This window comes from Dipodomys spectabilis, unplaced genomic scaffold (genome assembly GCF_019054845.1).
Source record: "Dipodomys spectabilis isolate Male_0828 unplaced genomic scaffold, ASM1905484v1 ptg000095l, whole genome shotgun sequence".
NCBI lineage: Eukaryota > Metazoa > Chordata > Mammalia > Rodentia > Heteromyidae > Dipodomys > Dipodomys spectabilis.
This window is the reverse complement of record NW_024870772.1, coordinates 18093051-18116209: the sequence shown is the minus strand read 5'-3', so window position 1 is coordinate 18116209 and position 23159 is coordinate 18093051. Positions and strand designations below refer to the sequence as shown.

The 23159-nt window shown below is 39.8% G+C and overlaps 1 protein-coding gene across 3 annotated transcripts; it reads left to right on the top strand.

Moving 5' to 3' along the window:
• The first annotated feature begins 1432 nt into the window (after nt 1-1432).
• On the top strand, nt 1433-23159 carry Mtrf1 (mitochondrial translation release factor 1). Of its 3 annotated transcripts, none has more exons than XM_042685830.1 (10): nt 1433-1463; nt 2991-3416; nt 6558-6649; nt 9412-9493; nt 9674-9781; nt 14746-14918; nt 15563-15680; nt 17980-18116; nt 18788-18886; nt 23030-23159. In XM_042685830.1, exons 2-10 carry the CDS (start codon nt 2999-3001, stop codon nt 23138-23140), a joined length of 1338 nt encoding a protein of 445 aa, XP_042541764.1. In that variant the 5' UTR covers nt 1433-1463; nt 2991-2998; the 3' UTR covers nt 23141-23159. The 3 variants fall into 3 exon arrangements, with proteins under 3 accessions (XP_042541764.1, XP_042541766.1, XP_042541765.1); XM_042685832.1 differs by lacking the exon at nt 1433-1463 and adding an exon at nt 1471-1685 and having other exon boundaries at nt 2971-3416; XM_042685831.1 differs by lacking the exon at nt 1433-1463 and adding an exon at nt 1657-1685.

Genomic DNA, 23159 nt, shown 5'->3' with positions numbered 1-23159 from the left:
ACCACATGTAATCAGTGAATTAAAAAGCCAGCTCACTGTATTTATGTATCTTTCAGGTCTTTTTTTATTTCCTGTTGATTTAAAAAATATACCAATTTAGATCTCTTTAGTCATTAGGTATTTCTCAAGTAGTAAAAGGTACAACAATTAACATGTACACTGAAGTTTTGCATAGTGAAAATGTGTTCTCATTAGATAAATGTATATATATATATCCATATATATATTAGAAACTGTTTTAGGTGTAACAGGAAATTTTACCTATATGTTGTAAATATTGACCTCTCTTGCTTATTTCAGAGATATGAAGGTTTGAACTCTGGGCCTAAACACTTAGTAGGCAGACACTCTATCACTTGGATCTTGAGCCACCATGACCCAGCACGTTTTCTTTTCTGCTTCAGCTACTACTGTCACCTGTTCTGGTGAGGGTTTATGAAGTGTTTCTCTAGAAGTAGACACCCTTAAAGTTTTAGTCCCAGGTCCTTGACTTTGATCTCACAAGATGAATTTCCTTATACAAGTCACAATGGTAAGAAAACTTGGCAGAGCTTTTAAGTAAGCAAACAAGGAGCAAAAGACAGTAAAAAGGCCTCAAGGGACATTCCTAACAGTGTGGGTATGCAAAGGGAAACACACTGAGCTCTTTGACATGGGGGGGTGGGTAAGATTTAACTTAAAGTTGATCTCACACTGGCACATCTACATTTAAACACCACTTGGGTTCAGAGCCTCTAAGACTGGCCTACTCATTAAACTTTGGGCATCCCCTCAAAGGAAGGTATTCTGCCTCCCTCCACCCCTACCCCCCAAGACAGATGTCCATCTTTTAAGATAAACATTTCATGCTAGTGGTTGTTTTCCCCAGTATTTGCTTTTCCAGGATACAGGCCTTAATGATGTCCTGGCTCAGTTTCAGAGCACACTGGTTTGGGCCTGCAGGCAAGGTCAGATGGCAAAAGCTGCTCTTAATTCTTTTTATTTTCCTTGTACTAATACTGCAGTTTACCATGTCTCCTTTTCCCTAATCAATCCTGCCTCAACACTACTACTACTATACTATTTAGATAAAAGTCTAGAGCTCCCCCTTTCCCGCAGCCCCCCAGTAGGCCCTTGATTTTGATCTTATCTACATCTCCACAGAAGCCAGGATTAGTATTGTGCAACACTACAATTGTTTTGTTGCGGTGGGGGTGGATGTCTTGGTGCTGGCCTCAAATTGTGGTCTCTAGATCTCATGAGTGTGAGTCACTGCCCCAGGACTCTAACCTCGATCTCTTAATCCAAACAAGAGATACACTTTTACTCAAGAGTGAAAGATGTGGGGAGGGGCTTGAGGGGCGGAGAGAAGTCAGCCGCAGAAAAACTACAATTCCCAGAGTTCCTTGGTGGAGAGCCGGGAAGTTGTCCCTTCCTTTTTGGAACCCTTCCACCGCAAAACACGCTCCGGACATCGGCTTCAGGCAAGTACTGCCAAGGGTGCTCCAGCCCGATGCTCTTTTTTGCAGTCTTTTTCGTTCCCGTTTATTGTTAACGACGCAAAGGACTATTTTGGAGAAAGGTCAAGACAGGTGGACGTCCCCACACACACATACCGGAGCAAACGTTAACCCGGAAGGAGTAATCCCGGAAGTGAAAGTGCCTGTCGGGTTGAAATGTACTGGGTACCGAAGGTTCCAACCTCAGTAAGGAAAGCTTATGTGTTTTTCCTCCTCCTCTCCTCCCCTCCCCTCCTTTGATGTGACAGTTCTTTCTTGATCTTCGTTCCCTCCACGCTTTCGCGTATTACCTCCTGATAGAGTCATCTTATAACACAGAGGTGGCACAGTATGATTTGCACGTGTCACTCTTGGCAGGCCTGAAACTGATTAATTGCTCTTTACAGAATTAGAGTCTCACTGTAGGTGTCGTGGATGATGGTGAAGCCTTGGTCTTCTCAGGCGTAGGTAACCCTGGAGGTCTCACTGTTCCCCCTAAAGTCCATGACCTTGAGCGTTGATGGACATTTTACTAAAATGGAAATTTATGCTAGCAACAGTATCAGAAAAACCTGTCATCATTTTGTGCTGCTCACTACCAAGCGGGCACGTCCCTCTGGCGTGCTGGAGAAGTAAACCGCACCAAAGCTTCTGCTGGAGAGGTAGTGAGTTTTTGGCTACTGGGACTGGTGCATTTTTCTAGTTTCCGGGTGTGGTTTGGTATATTAAATCTGTCAGCACAACCCTGAAAATACTAAGTATTACAGAGCACACTTGGAATATTTTCTTTACTAAATGATAGTACTAACTTAGCAGAGCTAGTGAGATCAAATGAGCTTATGTGCGAATGCACCTGAGGTTGTAAAAGCTGATTTTAATAAATTTTGACTCCTAATTCAACTTTGAGCTTCAGGATTTTTAGAAGCTAAGTATTTTTTTGAACATTTCCCTTTCTTAATAAAACTATTGTATACTTCTGTTAGTTTTTGATTATTTTTGTTAGAGGACAGAACAAATAATTATTGTACACAGTTTCACTTTCCCTGCAATTGTATATGTATGTGTGAATATACTTGCATGCATAAGCACCTGCAAGTGTGCCAATCCGGTGGCTTGAACTCAGGATCTGGGTGCTGTTCTTGCGCTTTTGTGCTCAAGGCCAACACTCTACCACTTGAGCCACAGCTCTTGCTTTTTATATGTGGTTAATTGGAATAAAAGTCTCACAGACCCTCCAATCCAGGCTGGCTTTGAACCTAGATCCTCAGATCCTCAGATCTTAGCCTCCTTAGTAGCTAGGATTACAGGTGTGAGCCACCTCCAGCTCCATTTCCTTTGGTATGGTATTATTCAAAGATTTTAAAACTTTTTGTGTGTTGCTGAATTTTAGGACTGTTGGGAGCTGGTTGAGTCAGGGAAATAAGATTGATTTGAAACTCATTCCAGCTTTGTTAAGCCATATATCTTTAGAGTTGCTTTTTTTCTCCCCCAGATTGTATTATTGTAGTTCAGATGCTGAGATGAATCGTCACCTGTGTATTTGGCTGTTTAGACATCCATTACTTAATGCTTACCATCAGTGTCACACTTATCTCCATCCTCACCAATTGAGACAGACACATCTTGATACAAGGCTGTGGGATTTGAGACAAAACAAGAATCACTTTTTCCATCCTCTGTTAAAAAAGAATTGGTCTAGAAGATATTGCCATCAAGATACCAAGATGCTGTGGAAGCATAAAGCACTAAAGAAATATATGGAAGACCTGAAAAAGGAGTACCAATCACTCCATCAATGTTTGCTGGATATCACTGTGAATGTAGGGGACCGAAGGTCCTTACACCAAAGGCATGCTGAGTTGGCACCACTTGCAGCCATTTACCAAGAAATTCAAGAGGCTGAACAAGCAATTAAAGAATTAGAATCAATGTGTAAAAGTAAGTGAACGATATTTATGTGTATAAATACATGATTGATGTATTTATATATCAATATTGAAATATTGATACATATAAGTATTGGTGGCTGGTAGCTTATATCTGTAACTACTCAGGGGGCTGAGATATAAGATTGTGGTTTGCTCCCAGCCGCGACAGAAAAAGTCTATGAGGGGCTGGGAAGGTGGCTCAGTGGTAAAGTGCTTGCCTTGCATGCATGAAGCCTCAGCACCACATAAGCAGAAAAACCCGCAAGTGGTGCTGTGGGTCAAGTGGTAGAGTGCTAGCCTTGAGCTGAAGAGCTGAGCGACAGCGCCCAGACCCAGAGTTCAGGCCCCACGACCGGACCCCAAAAAAAAAAAAGTCTGAGACTCTTATCACTAATTAACTAGCAAAAAAGCTGGAAGTGGACGTGTGGCTCAAGTGATAGAGCACCAGACTTATAGGAAAAAACCATGTGGGAGTTTCAGGTCCTGAATTCAAGCCCCAGCATACATGCATAAATATTGTCAGTACCCTTAAAAAGTTTGGCTTTGATGCTAAATATGCATATTTACTGTTTTTGAGATGATACTAAGTCTGTGCACTATTCCTCAGGCTCTGCCACTTGAGCCAACATCTGCTTCTGGCTTTTTTTTTTTTTTTTTGCTGGTCCCGGGGCTTGAATGCAGGGCCTGGGCATCATCCCTGAGCTTCTTTTGCTTAGGCTAGCACTCTATGGCAGCTCCATTTCTGGCTTTTTGGTAGTTTATTGGAGATAATCATGGACTTTCCTGCCTGGGCTGGCTTCAAACCAAGATCCTCAAATCTCAGTCTCCTGAGTAGCTAGAATTACAGGTGTAAGCCACTGATGCCTAGCTGTTTTTGGTTAATTGGAGATAAGAATCTCACAGATTTTTCTGTCTAGGCTGGGTTCAAACTATGATCCTCAACTTCAGAGTAACTAGGATTATAGGTGTAAGCTACTGGTGCCCTGCATTGATGCCATATTGTTTCAGTCCCACAAAACAAGCATTGTAACTTTTTTCTGTTTTGTACTATAATCCTTTTATGTTGCTGTGTCAACCTCCTCCCTTAACCCCATTGTTTATTCTCAAGGACATGGTTTGCGTCTTACTCATTTTTATATCTTCTATATCACCCAACATAAGACATAATAGGTTGCCTAATCCTTATATGAAAAAATTGAAGAAAATTATATTTTAGAATCTTACAGCAGGTGATAAGTGACCACAAAATTAATTTATAAGATAACAATTTTCTTTTTTTGGGGGGGTCCGGTCGTGGGGCCTGAACTCTGGGCCTGGGCGCTGTCTCTCAGCTCTTCAGCTCAAGGCTAGCGCTCTACCACTTGAGCCACAGCGCCACTTCCGGCTTTTTTTCTTTTTGCTTATGTGGTGCTGGGGAATCGAATCCAGGGCCTCATGCATGCAAGGCAGGCGCTCTACCACTGAGCCACCGTTAAAATTTTTCTAATTCTTTTGAGCCAGGTGATATCTGTAGAGTAACTGTCAGCTTCATTTCCATTAGTGGAATATACTCACAATGTGGTAAGAGTGGTGATGTTGCGATTCTGTAGCAGATGATCCACAATTAGAGTTAGTTCAGAAGACCTCCTCAAGTGCTATCATTGGGCTAGACTGAGACACTCTGGCAGTGTGTCCTCAGCACATAGTATAACTGTGAGTATGAGCTGACCCCACGTTTTATTCATCCTTGTATTCTCAACAACTGGAAGAATGTCTAGCACCAATTAAATGTTAAATGCTGAAATCTTGTCAAGTGCTATCATTGGGCTAGACTGAGACACTCTGGCAGTGTGTCCTCAGCACATAGTATAACTGTGAGTATGGGCTGACCCACGTTTTATTCATCCTTGTGTTCTCAACAACTGGAAGAATGTCTAGCACCAATTAAATGTTAAATGCTGAAATCATGAATGAGGCCCAGACTCTCACCAGACTCCATTGACTTGTATGACTTCAGAAGAAATTTATAGAGTTCTCTCTATTAAAGATTATAACCTTTTATACATTTAAAAGAAGTCCTATATCATTTAAAATTATGATTCTTCATTTCTGTTTTCTTTCTTGTAATTACTATCAGAATTTTCTCCCTTAATTCGCAATCCTGGGATCTTTGAGGTCCTTGAATCCACAATTCTTGGCCAGTGTATCATTGTTATCTTGTTTTGCTAAACTAGTCCCATGACTTAACTTTCTGCTTTGAAATAACGTGAAAGGACCATTGTCTTCATGAAGCACAGGTTATAAAGAGATATTTTATTTGAACTCCCTAGTGTTGTTGGTTTTTTTTCAGTGCACTAGATATAAATGTATCAAGAAATCTCAATGGCTTTTTTTTTTTTTTTACTTCTCCTAAACAAATGAAGGAGGTTCAAATTATGCTGAACCTACATCAAAGAGTTTTGAGTTCTGGTTGTTTACCATCAAGCAGGAAGTATTCACCTCAATTTGCTCCAAAACTTATTTGGATTTAGATTTAATTAGCCGCTTCTTTTTAAATATGTTTTATTAATCACTGTTTTCTCTAATTACTTATAGACTCAAATCACAACTTTTGTGAGTGCAAGATCATACTCTTTTTCACTTTGAGATGTTTGTATGCACTTAGAAATGTTTGGTGATTGATTCTCCAAGTATCCATTTGTTCTACTGTAGAATCCCTTGCCTTTCCAAATGAAGTAACACCTTGTAGAGGCTGGCTATGGTGGTTCACACCAATAATCCCAGCAATTGGGAGACCAAGGCAGGAAGATCATGAGTTTATGGCCCTTTTGGGCTTACAAAGTGAGACCCCATCTCAAAAAACAAAACATATACCTAAGTAGACTAATATAAGAAATTTTTTTTTTTTGGTCCGGTTGTGGGGCCTGAACTCTGGGCCTGAGCACTGTCCCTCAGCTCTTCAGCTCAAGGCTAGTGCCCTACCACTTAAGCCACAGCGCCACTTCCGGCTTTTTTCTTTTTGCTTATGTGGTGCTGAGGAATCGAACCTAGGGCCTCAGGCTTGTAAGGCAAGCACTCTACCACTGAGCCAACTTCCCAGCCCCATAATATAAGAATTTTTTAAAGAAATTTTCTGTAAGCATTTTCAAATGTTATTTCTGTTGGTTTTTAGATCTAAATAAAAAAGATGAAGAGCAGTTACAAGAACTTGCATTGGAAGAAAGGCAAATCATTGGTCAAAAAATCAACACCCTCTATAGTGAGGTATGTTGTAGTATATAAACTAATCTCAACATTGTTAATATGGAGAAATATTGTCTCTGTTAAACTGTGCTTTTGTGGTCAAAGTACTTCCTAAATCCTGATTTATTAAGTGTTCTCTTAGTATGACAAGTAATTAAGCTTGACATAGTGCTGTAATTTGCTGTGAAATGATTCTGAAGAAATTGGGATATCAGTAAATATAACAGTGACTCCCAGAGCAAAATTTAAAGTGAGAGCTGAGCTGGGTGCTGGTAGCTCAAACTATAATCCTAGCAGTTCAACAGTCTAAGCTCTGAGGATTGCTTGTTTGAAGCCAGACTAGGCAAGAAAGTCTATGAGACTCATCTCCTATTAACCACACATATTCATACACAAAAGCTGGAAATAGAGCTCTGAATCAAGTGATAGAGTGCTATCCTTGAGCAAAAAAGTCAGAAACAACACTCAGGCCTGTGTCAAGCCCCAGTACTCTCTCTTTCTCTCTCTCTCATACACACACACACTCAAAGCTGAGTCTTTTTTTTTTTTTTTAATTTTATTTTATTTTATTTGAGAGCATACTGTACAGAGGGGTTACAATTACATGGGCAGGATAATGCATACATTTCTTACCAAGCATTGCAGCCTCCTCCTTTGTTTACCCTTCACCTCCCTTCCCAGCCTCCCCCCACCCCCCACCCAATCCTTCCCTCCCCCCCCCCCCCACACCGACATTGTAAAGCTCGTTTTTGACATGACATTTTGTACTTCTCATTGTTGCAACAGGTCCACCTAAATCCTTAAACGACTTGTTTGTCCCCTTAAAGCTGAGTCTTTTAACCTGCCAGTGAAGAGAAGATAGGCTGGGCAAAGAAAAGGTCAGGGTTTATTAAGTTTTAGAAGGGGATGGATTAGATTGATAGTTATGTTTTTAGTTAAAAAATTGTATAGTGTGGATCTACTATAATCAATCCAAGGGCATGGAGACCATTGATAAATATAGGTCTTTAAATAGATTTAATAGGGCTCTGGTATGCCAGGGTCTCAAGATTCATAGTAACTACGGTAGCTTTTCCTTCTAACTCAATGGATGGTTTGTTTATAAACCACACAGTACTATGTGCCTTATTTCTCTTTGGCATAGTTGCATCATCTTACTTGAATCTAAGAGAGGGGCTTTTGAGGACCTAGTGGGGTGAATAGAGGTATCAATTACTTTTATTGTTGCTTTAACCAGTTAAAAAGTAAGGTATCTGATCTTATCACACTATCTCATTTCTAGCAGAGATGGAGTGTTTCGGAATTTGGCAGTGGCAAGTCATGACACATAAGTACTTTTAGCTTGATTTAGATCTTTTAATAATAAGAAAACGGTTCCCCATTTTTCTTCCACTAGTGGAAGATTCTTTATTTTTTATTTATTTTTTTGGATCCGGTCGTGGGGCCTGAACTCTGGGTCTGGGCGCTGTCCCTCAGCTCTTCAGCTCAAGGCTAGCGCTCTACCACTTGAGCCGCAGCGCCACTTCTGGTTTTTTTCTTTTTGCTTATGTGGTGCTGAGGAATCGAACCCAGGGCCTCAGGCATGCAAGGCAAGCACTCTACCACTGAGCCACCTTCCCAGCCCCAGGAAGATTCTTCATTAAGAATCTCCTTTTAGCAAAGCACCAGTGGCTCATGCTTGTAATTCTAGCTACTGAAGAGGCTGAGATCTGAGGATCACAGTTCAAAGCCAGCTCTTGCAGGAGTCTGTAAGACTTATCACCACTAAACTACCAACACAGTCGGTAGTGAAGCTGTGGCTCAAATGGTAGAATGCTAACCTTGAGCAAAAAAAGCTTAGAGAGGGCTGGAAAAGTGGCTCAGTGGTAGAGTGCTTTCCTTGCCCTGGGTTCGATTCCTCAGCACCACATAAGCAGAAAAACGTGCAAGTGGCGCTATGGCTCAAGTGGTAGAGTGCTAGCCTTGAGCTGAAGAGCTGAGGGGACAGCACCCAGGCCCAGAGTTTAGGCCCATGACCGACAAACAAACAAACAAAAACTCAGAGACAGTGCTTAGGCCCCAGACCCAGCACAAAAAAACAAAAAGTCTTTTTTAGATGTTAACTATGAAACCTTCCCCATATAACTGATATAGCTAACGCTTTTTTAAAAAGCAAAAAACAAAACAAAACAAAAATGTATCCTTTTCCACCCCCCCACCCCCCCACACACACTTCTTTTTTTTTCTTGGCTTGTCACATCTGGGAAAATACTTGAACTTTATCTGGAGAGTACTTAACACACTCAACACAATCTTTAAAGAGAGGGACTCCATGGAGATTGCAAGGCACAGTATGGTCTCTACCATCATTTATTAGAGGGGAGAATATGTAATCATATATTAAAGTCTTCATTATTCTAAATGAACACTTCCAAAGCCTTGTTTCATTTATTAGATGAAAGAAACTACTGGTTGGAACTAATTTTAAGAGATAAAATCTGAAGAAAATTAGATGGAGCATTCTGGACTTTGATCTAAATGTCTATGTTATAGAAAATTAAGATAATCTGATAGCATTGAAAAAAACAACTAGACAGCAACTTCACTGTTAACATGAATTGATCAACTATTTTACTCTGATTAGATTTACTCATAATAGCATTTTGGAACTCAACTCATGGAAATGCTATATAATTTTGCTAATTACTGGCTTTTTTAGTGGCTTGAGGGCATTTATTTAAGTTCAAGTAATAATAATACATCAAGGAAGATATACATATCAGTGCTGATGCTTTCTTTTCCAGCTTTTTCAGAGTCTAGTGCCAAAGGAGAAATATGACAAAAGTGATGTGATTTTAGAAGTGTCATCTGGAAGAACCACAGGAGGTTAGAAACAAATTATTGTAAAAGCTCTAAAACAACACTCAGATGTTCCTTGATTTGATATTAATATGGCTTGGAAAGTCCGTTAAATGTTTTGTCTTTGAAAATAGTACTTATTCCCTAAAAGGCTTGTACTTAAAGATGTCTTGCTTCAAATTTTGTACTTTGCCTATTTTCTTTTAGGAGATATATGTCAACAGTTTACCCGAGAAATATTTGACATGTACCAAAATTATTCTTGCTATAAACACTGGACATTTGAATTGTTGAATTATACGCCAGCAGATTATGGTAGGTATACTTGAAGATTTTGTTGATTAAAAAGTACTTAAAATTATTTTATCCTTGATCTTGGTTATCACCATGTTGTTTTATTTAAAAAAAAAACTGGTCTTGTATCTATTAAATACTGTTAAGTAATGTAAATACAGAGGCTTGTTTGTTTCTTTATTTTTCAGTATTGTGTTTGAACTCAAGGTCTTATACTGGCTAGACAGGTTCTCTGCTACTAGAGCTATGACCCTAGTTCTTATTGCTTTAGTTCATTTTCAGAGAGTATCTTGCATTTTTGTCTGGTGCATCCCTCAGGTCTTGATTCTCTTCTTGCCTTCCATATAGCTGAGATCCTTAAAGGCACATATAACCATTTCTGGCTTAGTGATTGATGTTTGACATGGAAGCATTGCTGGTTCTTTTTTGTTGTTGTTGTTCATTTTTGTTTTTGTTTTTTTTTTGTCTGAGGCTGGCCTTTCACTATAATCTTCTCAATTTTTGTCTTTTTTTTTTTTTTTTGCCAGTCCAGGGTCTAGAACTCAGGGCCTGGGCACTGTCTCTGAGCTTCTTTGCTCAAGGTTAGCACTCTACCACTTGACCCATAGTGCCACTTCTGGCTTTTCCAGTTTATGTGGTACTGAGGAATGAAACCTAGGGCTTCATGCATGCTAGGCAAGCACTCTACTACTGGGCCACATTCCCAATTTTTGTCTTTCTAATAAGCTGAGATTGCAGGTATGAGCCATTCTACCTGGCCCTATATTATTCTGCTAATAAAGAATATGTGAGCCATGCACTGGTAGCTAATGACTGTAAATACTAGCTACTCAGGATGCTGAGATCTGAGGATCGTGGCTCTAAGCCAGTCTAGGCAGGGAAGGCTACATTACCCTTATCTCTAATTAACCACAGAAAGCCAAAAGTGGTGATGTGACTTAAGTGGTTAGGTGCTAGCCTCCAACACACACACACACACACACACACACACACACACAAGCACTCAAGGACATTGTTCAGGCCTGAGGACCTATTGTTCAAGCCCCAAGGACCTATTAAAAAAAAAAAAAAGGCAGGCACTGGTGGCTCACACCTGTAATCCTAGCTCTCAAAGAGGCTGAGATATGAGGATTATGATTTGAAGCCAGCCAAGGCAGGAAAGTCCTTGAGACTCTTATCTCTAATTAATCACCAAAAAAGCTGGAGGTGGCATTGTAGCTCAAGTGACCGAGTGTTAGCCTTGAGCCAAAGGAGCCCAGTCGCAGAGTTCATGCCCTGGGACTGGCAAAAAAAGAAAAAAGGAAGGAAGGAAGGAAAGGACATGTGAATTGAAGAAAAATTTCCTGTGGAGGGTAGGTATCTACCATTCCTTAAAAAAAACATTGCTCTTAGCCCAGCACTGGTGGCTCATGCCTGTAATCTAGCTACTCAGGAGGTCAGGATCTGAGATCCTGGTTTGAAGTCTCTGGAAAGTCCATGACACTTAACCTCCAATTAACTAGCTGACCATGGAAGTATAGCTCAAGTGATAAAGCCTTGAATGGAGAAGCCAAGTGAAAGTACAAGGCCCTAAATTCAAATCTAGGTACCAAAAAAAGAAGAATCCAAACATAGTTTGGCTTTTGAATGAAGAATAGGGTTACATACAAGAGACCTTGAAAGAGCACATGCACTATATAAAAGAGTATTCTTGCCTAGTATGCTTGTCTAGTTTAACCTGTGTACACAACATTTACATCCCTGTGGTGCTGTGAGTTCTGTGAGACAGATACTATTAACTTCATCTTACAGATGAACATCTAGACTCGGGAAGTGAGTCATCCAGGATCAGATGATAAGTAATGGCAATCCTGGGATTAAATTTAAGTCCTTCTGATTCAGAGCCACGCTATATCCATTCATCTCTTCGACACAGAGGGAATGAACAACAGACATTCTGATCTTCTTAGCTGGATAGATTGTCTCATTCATTTATGCCAATGAATAAAAACTGGAAAGAGCTGAGATCATTTAGGAAGATGAGTGGGTTCTTGATGGTTTGTTTTTATTGTTGCTTTGGTGCTGGAAATTTTTTTTTTTAGTCATAAGCACATTTTAATTTTCACAAGGCAAATTGTCATTATCATGGTCTGTACAGTTTGTGAATTCTATGAGCTTTGACATTACAAGTTATTTTTTCCACATCAGGTGATGTTTACATTTCTTTCCTTTTGCTTAGTGTGGGCTGTTCCCACTTATTCTGTTCCTACTCCTGGCTTTCCACTGTTGGATGCATATATCTACCATATATATGGTCCAGAACATGGAGTCATTTAGCAATGATATGACAAAATGGATGGCTGTCTTTTGTTTCTTGAGTCCTGTTTGCCATATCTTCTTGTATTTTGGCTTTAGCATCCACATATCAGGGAGACCATGTGCCGTTTGTCTCTTTGTTCTTGGCTTACTTCGCTCAAAATAATCTGCTCTAGTTCCATCCACTTCCCTGCAAATGGCATTATTTTGTCCTTTCTAATGGCTGCATGATATTCCATTGTATATAGTTACCACAATTTTTGGATCCACTCATGATTAGTGGGGCATCTGGGTTGTTTCCAAATCTTGGCTATTATGAACAGTGCTGCAATAAACATGGAGATATATGTCTTTGTATAAACTAGTTCCTGAGGATGGTGCTAGAAATTAAATCTAGGGTCTTAAAGATAGTAGGACACTGCTCTTAAGTTTGTGGTTATAGTGTGCATACTTGTAGAGATATCCAGTAAATGTGGAAGTTGTATAACCAGAGCTTTTGTGAGAAAACAGTATTCCAGGGAGAGAAGTATGAGTCAAATGGCAGAGCATTTGCCTAGCCAGCTTGTGCTGGCCCTAAATTCAAACCTGAGTACCTCCCTCCCCCTTTACACACACACACAAAATTCAAATACCTTTAAAATTAAAGACTGAAAACTGAAATCATGAAAAAATTTTAATGGATATTTAATTGATATTCCATTTAGGAAAAGAAAAAAAATGTTTCTAGGGAATGGCTAAAATAGAGAAAAAAAATGAACATACCTAATAAAATATTTATATAAAATCTTATGTGTCTGTATAACTTTTTAATAATTAATTGAGAGAACTTACAGCTACCCAGAGATTCACACAAAACTAAAAACAGAGCTTGAAAATAATTTTATGTGAAAATTTATATATGAAATTTTAAAGTCACAGTTTTGTGACTTTACAAATATAAACAATACTTAAGCATTGCATCAATAATCCAAGCGGAATGATTATAAAATAGTCCCCATGGAAGTGGAAGGTAACGACTCTTGTGAATGAGTCAGACACTGTTATGCTGTAACCTGCAATCTAATGTGTAGAAATATTTTCCAAGTTAAAGGGAATCAGTGAGATGCCTCACATTCCTCCTCCTTCCTGCACAGTTTAGTGTTTGTAATTATGTGTTCTCTTATTCTCTATTCATCAGTTGAACTCAGAGGAGGTCACATGAAGTAATACTACTAATTTTATGTGTCCAGAAGACATTTCACCATTACTGTGAGAAATAAATTTGTCAAGGGAGACTTGGTACCATTGAAAAGCTCTGTGATTATTTTTTTCCATAAGCTGAGGCTTACAGTGGGAAGGAACTCTGGTCTTTGACTTAGAAGCCTGTAAGCTGTGGGAGTGATTGGGCTCCTGGGTAGCAGGGACCAAGTAATGGCACTCGGCTCCGGAAGGCAAGGAGGGCCTAGTAGTTACTGGACAAGCAGCAATCAGAATATTTTGACTCTTGTGACCTGTGTTAATCACAGTATTCCTAGAAGTAAACTAATAGGAAACTATTAAGTTGTTACTTCATCTCTAAAAGAATAAGATCTGGATCAAGTGAGCAAGTGTTTCATCTTCCTGGAATCATAGAAAAAAAAAGATTCCTCATCAGACTTAAGCCAGAAAATAGACTCCACACCCCATGAGGGAAGAGGATTGATTTCATTGAAGGGAGAGTAATAGTAGAGTTACTTTTAATTTTTCTCCTAAGTTCTCCAGAGACCACATTTATAGGTGAACAGAATAACTGTGCATTGGGAAGAAGGAAACAAATTTTTCAGGGAAATCTAGATGCTGGCTTTCACTGACACTAATTCCTGGAGAATTCAAACTATTACTGTGGTCTGGTACTGATGGCTCACACCTGTAATCCTAGCTACTGAGGAGGCTGAAATCTTAGAATAGCAGTTCAAGTAGACAAGTCTGTGAGACTCATCTCTAAGTTAACCAGCAAAAAGTTGGAAGTGGAGGTATGGCTCGAATTGTAGAGTTCCAGTGAAAGGGGTTCTTGAAGCCCTGAGTTCAAACCCCAGTACTGGCACAAAAGTGGACTAAGAGTGTGGCTCAAGTGGTAGACTACCTGCCTAGTAAGTGGGGAACCCTGAATTAAAACTCTAGTTTCACAAAAATAAAACATGTTTATTATAGAAAATAGGAACTAAAAATGTTCAAGCCAGACGTGATCATGCACAACTAAAATGATAGCACTCGAGAGCAAGAGGACCAAGAATCCAAGGCTAGCTTGAGCCAGTGGCTCAGGCCTGTAATCCTAGCTACTCAAGAGGCTGAGATCTGAGGATCATGGTTCAAAGCCAGCCCAAGCAGGAAAGTCCTTGAGACTCTTATCTCCAATAAACCACTAGAAAACCGGAAGTGGCACTGTAGCTCAAGTGGTAGAGCACTAGCCTTGAAGAACACAAGGACAGCACCCAAGCCCAGAGTTCAAGCCCCACAACTGACAAAAAAGAAATTAGTGAGACCTTGTCTCAAAACAGCAGCAATTTTTTTTTAAACTGTAAAACTTTTATCTTGTTCTCTAGAGACAAGTACTACTTTGACACATTTTCTTTTATGCACTAATAATATATCTGCATCGTGAAACTTCATACCTGCCTACTGTTCTCATCTCAGTAGAACTCTGAGTGATATTTCTGAGTGTTCTCCCGTAGGAGGACTGCATCATGCAGCTGCCCGCATTTCAGGTGATGATGTGTACAAACATCTGAAGTATGAAGGTGGGATCCATCGCGTCCAGCGAATCCCCGAAGTGGGGCTGTCCTCTCGGATGCAGCGCATTCACACTGGAACCATGTCAGTTATTGTCCTCCCTCAGCCAGATGAGGTAACCTTACCCGCACAACTTGAAACCACTCCATTTAAATGACTGCTGTGCTGAAAGGCTTAGCTTCAAGGAAAACCTCTTTTTGAATACTGATTATACTTTAGATCTCTAATGAGAAATCTCAGCTCTTCCCTAAGTAAGGTGACCCATTTCCCCTGACCAAGATGTTTGGGTTTAGTCCCTAAATCCAAACAGAAAAAAGGAAGGAAAAAAAAAGAAAAAGCATCTTATTTGAAATAGGGATTGTATAATTCATTTTTTGCATTATTTCTTCTCTTAGCCTAGTGGCTTAATACAAAACAGTTCAGTCTATTTGAAACATCTCAGCCTGAGCTTAACATTAAATTTATCAACTATAGAATTTACTTACATTAGCCAGGCACTGGTGGTTCACACCTGCCATCCTAGCTATTCAGAAGCCTGAGATCTGAGGATCCAGGTTCAAAGCCAGCCCTAGCAGTAAAGTCTGTGAGATTTTATCTCCAATAAATCACCAGAAAACTGGAAGTGGCACTGTGGCTCAAGTGGTAGAGTGCTTGCTTTGAGCTGAAATGCTGAGGGATAGTGCCCAGGCCCAGAGTTCAAGACCCATGATCGACAAAAAAAAAAAAAAAGAATTTATTTGCGTTACCTTTTTGTTCTAGGTAGATGTGAAAGTGGACCCCAAGGACTTGCGTGTAGATACATTTCGAGCCAGAGGTGCAGGAGGTCAACATGTTAATACCACAGACAGTGCCGTTAGGCTTGTCCACATCCCCACAGGTCAGCCAGCCACTTTGTTTTTATGCATTTCCTTGTGTAAAACTACTAGCATTTAAAAGGAAGCAGCTCTGTGCTGGTGTCTGGTTCCTTTAAAGATGACACTGGGATTGTGGATCTGATATCCCTATGCGTTTCTATTCCCTCCCTGTTGGGAAATGGTACCTCTCTCAAGTGATGCAGAAAGCACATCTGTTCAGTGAAGCTGCTCCAGTTTGCTAGGCAGGGGTAAGCAACAGGAGGGAGCCAGCCCAAATATAGATGCAACACAGAAGCAGGATTGGACATGCTACTGCTCTAAATCTTTTGTTACCTGATACCTTGACTGCTAGCTCCATTGCACTTTGCTGTGTAAGCATCATTTCGATATTGGTAATTCTGGGATACTGTGAATTAGTCTCACATTAGTTAAGGTGAGTTTCAATATACTGTACTGACAACAGGGACACATTCTGAGAAAGGCTTTACTTGCTTCATCATTGTGTGCAAATCATGGCTGATATCACAAGGCAATATAATTTAATGGACCATCAACACATAGGCATAATGCTTTTAACTAAAATGTTACATGATAGATATATTGTCTATGTTTATATCATTTTCCATATTTATAAAGGATTTTGTGTTTCCTTTTCATTTAAAAATTATTTTATATAATTTATTATAATTTTTCTGTATAATTTTAAAAGTCCTGGCCTGAGGGCATGGCTCAAGTGGTGGAGTGAGTACCTACCTAGCAAGATCAAGGCCCTGGGTTCCAACTTAAGTGCCACCACTAAAAGAAAAAAGAAAAAAAAGGTGAATGGTATAATCCTATAACAAAATTGGGCATCTCCTCCATCTCCCCTTCTCTTCTTTTTGATCTTAACTTCTCATTTTCTAGATGCAACCTCCTTAAATTCTTCAGGTAATTACCTTAATAATAGACAGATAGTGCTCTTGGGATCAATAATTGTAAAGGTATGTAAACTTTTCCATATAGAGGAGGATTTTAGCTTTCTTATGTACCATATTTCTTCTTCTAAGTACTTGTATTTTGGGAACTTGCTATTCACTGCTTTCATAAAATGAACAGCTAAAAGAGTACTGTTACGCCAGGTAGTATACAGTGATTTCATTTGTTAGAATTAATACCTCATTATTTTCATCTGCTTACTCTTTTATTTTGGCCAGTTCTGGGGCTTGTACTCAAGGCCTCGGTGCTGTCCTTGAGTTTTTTTGCTCAAGGCTAGCACTCTATTGCTTGAGCTACAGCTCTACTTATGTTTTTTTTTGGTGGTTATTTGGAGATGAAAGTTTTACTTCTATCTTTTCTGCCTTGGCTGGCTTTGAACCACTTTCCTCAAGTCTTAGCCTCCTGAGTAGCTAGGAGTACAGCTGTGACTGTACCCAGCTTTTCTTGTAATTGTTGTCTTTCTATTGCTTCTAAAAGCTGTATAAAATCAAATCAATCTTTTTCCACAGTGCTAGTGCTTTCTGGAGACTCCCTAACAGATCACTCCATCAACTTAGTCTGAACTAGAGTAGTTTCTCTCTGGGGCACATCCCAGAGGATTTTCTTCTCTGTTTTGCGTTGGATCCTCCCATTTCTTAGATTCCATATCATCTCTCAGTACCACAAAAACAGAAAAAGCTGGAAGTGTGCTGTGACTCAAGTGGTAGAATACTAGCCTTGAGTGAAGCTTAGGGACAGTGCCCAGGCCCTGAGTTCAAGCCCCAGTAATGGAAAAAAACAAATTAGCTTTGTAGTTTTGTGTATGGAAAGGCTGAGTACTCCTTGAGCAGAATAGAAATAGAGCAACAGTGAGTAGCATTGGCATCATTGCATAGATACCTGGACAATTGAGAAAGGAGAGGATAAGTTCAGGGAATAAAAGTAAAGGTAAATGTCTGTACTTTCAGCCTTCTCATGTGAGATAGTTCATTTAGACATCAGATTCTAAAACAGGTACCTATTACATACTACCATCTGTTTCTTTTTTTTTTTGGTGGGGAGAGGAGGGTGCTTTAACTCTGGGCCTGAGCACTGTCCCTCCGCTCTTCAGCTCAAAGCTATGGCTCTAGTTTCCAGTTTTCTGAGTGGTTTATTGGAGATAAGAATCTCATGAACTTTCATGCCCCAGCTGGCTTTGAACCGGGATCCTCAGATCTCAGCCTCCTGAGTATCTAGGATTACACGCATGAGCCACCGGCACCCGGCTACCATCTGTTTCTAAAGCGTATGAATCTAAAATCTTTTTTTTTTTTTTTTGTGATCTTGTAATTAATGTTTCTCATTCAGAATGTCCCTTTTTTTTTTCAGGTCTAGTAGTAGAGTGCCAACAAGAACGGTCACAGCTAAAAAATAAAGAAATAGCTTTGCGTGTGCTGAGAGCTAGACTCTACCAACAAATTATTGAGAAAGAAAAGTGTCAACAACAAAGTGCTAGAAAACTGCAGGTAAGATTTAGTGTAACAATGTAATAATGTAACAAGTATAAAACAATCATCAGGGCTGGGAAGGTGGCTCAGTGGTAGAGCGCTTGCCTTGCATGCCTGAGGCCCTGGGTTCGATTCCTCAGCACCATATAAGAAAAAAGAAAAAAGCTGGAAGTGGCGCTGTGGCTCAAGTGGTAGAGCACTAACCTTGAACTGAAGAGCTGAGGGACAGCGCCCAGGCCGAAAAATAAAAAATAAAATAAAACAATCATCATTTTGTGTAGAAAATAGTGTTTTCTCACACAAATGAAAATACCTCTGAGTACCAGTGGTTTATATCTGTAATCTTAGCTACTCAGGAGACTGAGGCCTGGAGGATTAAATTATGAAGCTCTATAAACTGGTAGTATTGCTGTTTTTATTTTGTTTTTGTTTTGTATTGTTTTGAGTGCAGCTAGGAGTTGAACTCAGGGCCTTGTGCATGCTGAATATGTGCAGTACCACTGAGCCACATCTTCAGTCCCAAACTACTATAGTGCACTTATTAAGTTCTTCCTGCCTTTGTCTTTGTATATAAGACTTTTAGAAAATATTGATACTGTTAGAGAAGCCACTTATATTTGGTATTGTGAGAAAGGTATGAATTGTTTTTTTGTCATCATTGATTTGAATTTGCCTTTTGATTTGGACAGGTGGGAACAAGAGCCCAGTCAGAGAGAATCAGGACATACAATTTCACCCAGGATAGAGTCACTGACCACAGGATAGCATATGAAGTTCGTGACATTAAGGTAATACTACTTGCTGTGCTTTATGTAGCTTTGCTTTAGGAAGAAGTAAAATCAAAATCTAGACAGTTAAGTCTGAGATATTACACAAGCAGTTTAAAATCATTAAGCTAATTTATAAACATGGCTGGTCATCAGTGGCTCATGTCTGTAATGTTAGCTACTGAGGAGTCTGAGGATAGCAGTTTGAAGCCATCCCAAATAGGAAAGTTTGTGAGATTCTCTCTAATTAACTAGCAAAAGGCCTGAATTGGAACTGTGGCTCAAGTGGTAGAGCACTAGCCTTGAACAAAAATGCTAAGGGACAGCACCCAGGCCTTGAATTCAAGCCTCAGTATGGACACTTAAAAAATGATAAGCATTCTAAGTAGTTTGCTAAGATATATAATTTTATGCTAGTTTGAAAGTTATTGTTTAAATCCCAAATTCTTTGTTATACTCATACACATATATTTCTGGGTAGTAAATTGCCACAAATTTAGTAGCTTAGAACAATACCATTCATTCTTAGAATTTTCCTTGATGGTTCACTCAGAACATCACACATGCTAAGCAAAGGCTTTGAGTTTTGCTCCAACCCTGTCTCATGATTGGCATGGGCCAGAATTCCAGGTATAAGTGAGTTGTTTTCCTTTTGCTGTCTCACAAAGCTGGAATCTTCATGCTTTTCTGGAGATGAGGATTTGTTTCCCACATTCTTACTTGTCAGAATTCCATGGTCTTGAGTTGTAGGACTGAAGCCCCATGCTCTTGCTGGCAGTCACCTTGTGGCTGCTCTCAGACCAACTGCCAGAAGTTACTTTCTAAGTGGCTTGCTCCAAATATTCTCGCTCAGCTTTGCATTTCCTCTTGCAGCACTGGCTTCAGGCAGTTTTAAGGGCTCACATGACTAGGTGAACTCCATCAGGATATTGTTTGTTGTTGTAGTTTTATTATTAGCTCAGAGTGAACTGGTGCCAGGCACCCACGACTCACATCTGTAATCCTAGCTGTTCAGAAGACACATCTGAGGGTCACAGTTTGAAACGAGCCTATGCAGAAAAGTTTATAAGACTCTTATCTCCTATTAACCAAGAAAAAGCTCAAAGTGGAGCTGTGACTCAAGTGGTAGAATGCTAGCCTTGAGTGAAAAAGCTAAAGGACAGCCCCAGGCCCTCAGTTCAAACCCCAGTACTCTCATATACAGATTAAAAAAAAAAAAAAATCAGCTGATCACCTAACCACTAAAGTGATGTTCTGCAGTTAAGAGAGGAATTATATGAGATTTGTACACCAATAGGCATCTTCAAATTCTATATACCATAATGTATAGTCATTAGATTCAGGTGTTATAACTTTACTGTTGCTGATTCCTCATTGGTGACCGGGAAACATGCATCTGGTAGGCAGAAAGGGACCATATCACACGAGCACGAGTATAGACAAAGTTTATTAAAACATCATATACTTATATACGGCATAGGGACATAGAAGATGTCTGCAGTCACGGGACAATCAGGGACAGAAAGCTGGCCTTAAATAATTTTGAGGGAATGTGGACAATAAGAAAAAGTTAGCAACCTTTAATCAGTGAGCAGGAAGAGTTGGAGCAGTTTCATGTGATCAAAGATAATAGAGAGGAAGCAAAGTGTAGGTGGGGCTCCATTGAAAAACACGGAAGGAATCTTGAGGCTTTGTTCTTTGGGGTTAACAGAGAAGCACGAATGGCACTTCCTGCAAACCTTTACTTGAGCTGGAGGAGCGTGGGACCTTTACCCAGACTTGGAGGAAGGGGCTCCCACTTCTTCCCCAGAGGGAATGCATGCCAGCATGCACCCTCAATGCACACAGGAAATCAGATGGGGTCACACGAGTTGATGCCTCCAATACTATACTATTAAAGGAAAACCCTATTCAGATTATTTGAACACTACATATCTAAATCCCATCTAACAACGCTAACATTAATTAACACATTAATCAGAGAGCATGGAAAACTTTCCTTGTGCAGCTACTGAATGGGGAAAATGAACTGTTTCCCAGAAAGTATTGTGTGGGAAAAACAAAAGATAGAAAGTTTCCATATACATATTTTGGTTTATGAATATGTAAGGCTTCTTTCATTAGATTCTGTTCAATTTTCTACTCAAAATTAAAGTTCTGATTTTGCAAAGTAGACATCTTTGTTTTCAATGTTGACAGATTTCTGTGTATCTTATACCACTTCCTAAAATCAGCAGGATATGGCCATGTTGCAAAGGTGCATAGCACAACCATGTTGAAAAGAAAAATTATTTGCTAACTTCCCTTTCCTAAGGAAACATGAAGTATTAACCAAATATATTCAGCCACATTGATCTGATTACACCCTATTTTTTCCTGTTGTTTTGCTTACAGTGATGATCAGTATTATAACTGGTAATACCTTTCCTTTTATGCTGGTGATAGGGCTTGAATTCAAGGGCTCAAGCCCTCTTTTGGCTTTTTTTTTTTTCTCAAAGCTAACTTATACTGATAAATTGGAGAATCTGCTCAAGGTGGCTTCAAACCCTGATTCTCATATTCTGAAATATGAGTAGCTAAGATTATAGGCATGAACTACCACTGCCCAACTGACCATTAATATGATTGACTGACTGATTTCTTGCTGGTCCTGGTGCTTGAACTCAGAGACTGGGCATTTCCTTGAGTCTCTTTACGCTCAAGACTAGCACTGTACCACTTGAGCCATAGTGCCACTTCCGGCTTTTTCTGAATGGTATATTGGAGATAAGAGACTCTCAGACTTTCCTGCCTGGGCTGGCTTTGAACCTCGATCCTAGAACCTAAGCCTCCCCAGTAGCTAGAATTACAGTTGTGAACCACCAGTGCCCAGCAACTGAAACAATTTTACCCAGTAAACATCAGAGAGAAGTGTTTGCTCTTAGTGTTATTTTTGAAATTGTTCAAGCTTACATAGTTTTGAAGACTCGATCAACAAATACTACATGCCCTATATGTAGATTTAACAATTGTTAACATTTTTTTCTATATTCCATTTGTCTTTTTTCCTACCTTATTTCTCTCTCTATAAAGTCTGTGTTGCTTTTGAGCCATTTAAAAGCAATTTCATAGGACATCTAGATTTCAAAACTACTATATTTCTAGCTGGGCGCCAATGGCTCATGCCTGTAATCCTAGCTACTCTGGAAGCTAAGATCTGAGGATCACAGTTTAAAGACAGCCAGGGCAGGAAAGTCTGTGAGACTCATCTCCAATAAACTGCCAGACAACCAGAAGTGGTACTGTGGCTCAAGTGGAAGACTGCTAGCCTTTAACTGAAGAGCTGAGGGACAGTGCCCAGGGCAGAGTTCAAGCCCCATGACCAACCAAAAAAACAAAAACAAAAACAAAACCCCACGATTTCTAATTTTAGAAAAAGTGATAGAGTGCTTACCTAGCCTGTACAAAGATCAGAGAGAGACAGAGGCTATCATAAAACACAGATTAAATTTGGAAGCTTGGCACAAGAGGGGTGAGCGTAAGGAGACTTTCTCTTAGCCATATCCAGAGGATGTGAAGAAGCAGTACATCACACCTGCAGGATTGAGTTATTTATGTGTGTGTGTGTGCATGCACATATGAGAGAGAAATACTGGGGTGCTTGAATTCAGGATGGGAACTGTCTTTTTAGCTTTTATTTTTTGCTCAAGCACTCTACCACTTAAACCACAGCTCCATTTCCAGCTTTTTGTTGGTTAATTGTAGATAAGGATCTCACAGACGTACTTGCCCCAGTGGCTACAAACTGAGATCCTCCTGGCTATTCAGGTGTTCCAGCCCCAGTGGTCTCTTAAAGCCATTCGACTCTACATCTTAAAAATTACCACCACTCCTTGCAGGCATGAGGCCCTGGGTTTGATTCCTCAGTACCACATAAGCAAATTTTTTTAAAAAAACAAAAAACAGAAGTGGTGCTGTTGCTCAAGTGGTAGAGCGCTAGCCTTGAGCTGAAGAGCTGAGGGACAGCGCCCAGGCCCAGAGTTCAGGCACCATGACCGACCAAAAAAAAAAATTACCACCACTTTCATAATACTGAAGACCAAGCCCTCGCTGCATGAGCCTTTAGTGGACATTCCATATATAAACTATAGCATCAGGCTTATACTAACTTTCTCTTTTTATCAGGAATTTTTGTGTGGTGAGAAATACTTGGATCAGCTAATTCAGAGATTGCTTCAATCTGCAGATGAAGAAGCCATTTTTGAACTTTTGGATGAAAAGCTTAGATCAGCATAATAAATGTGCTTTATTTTTA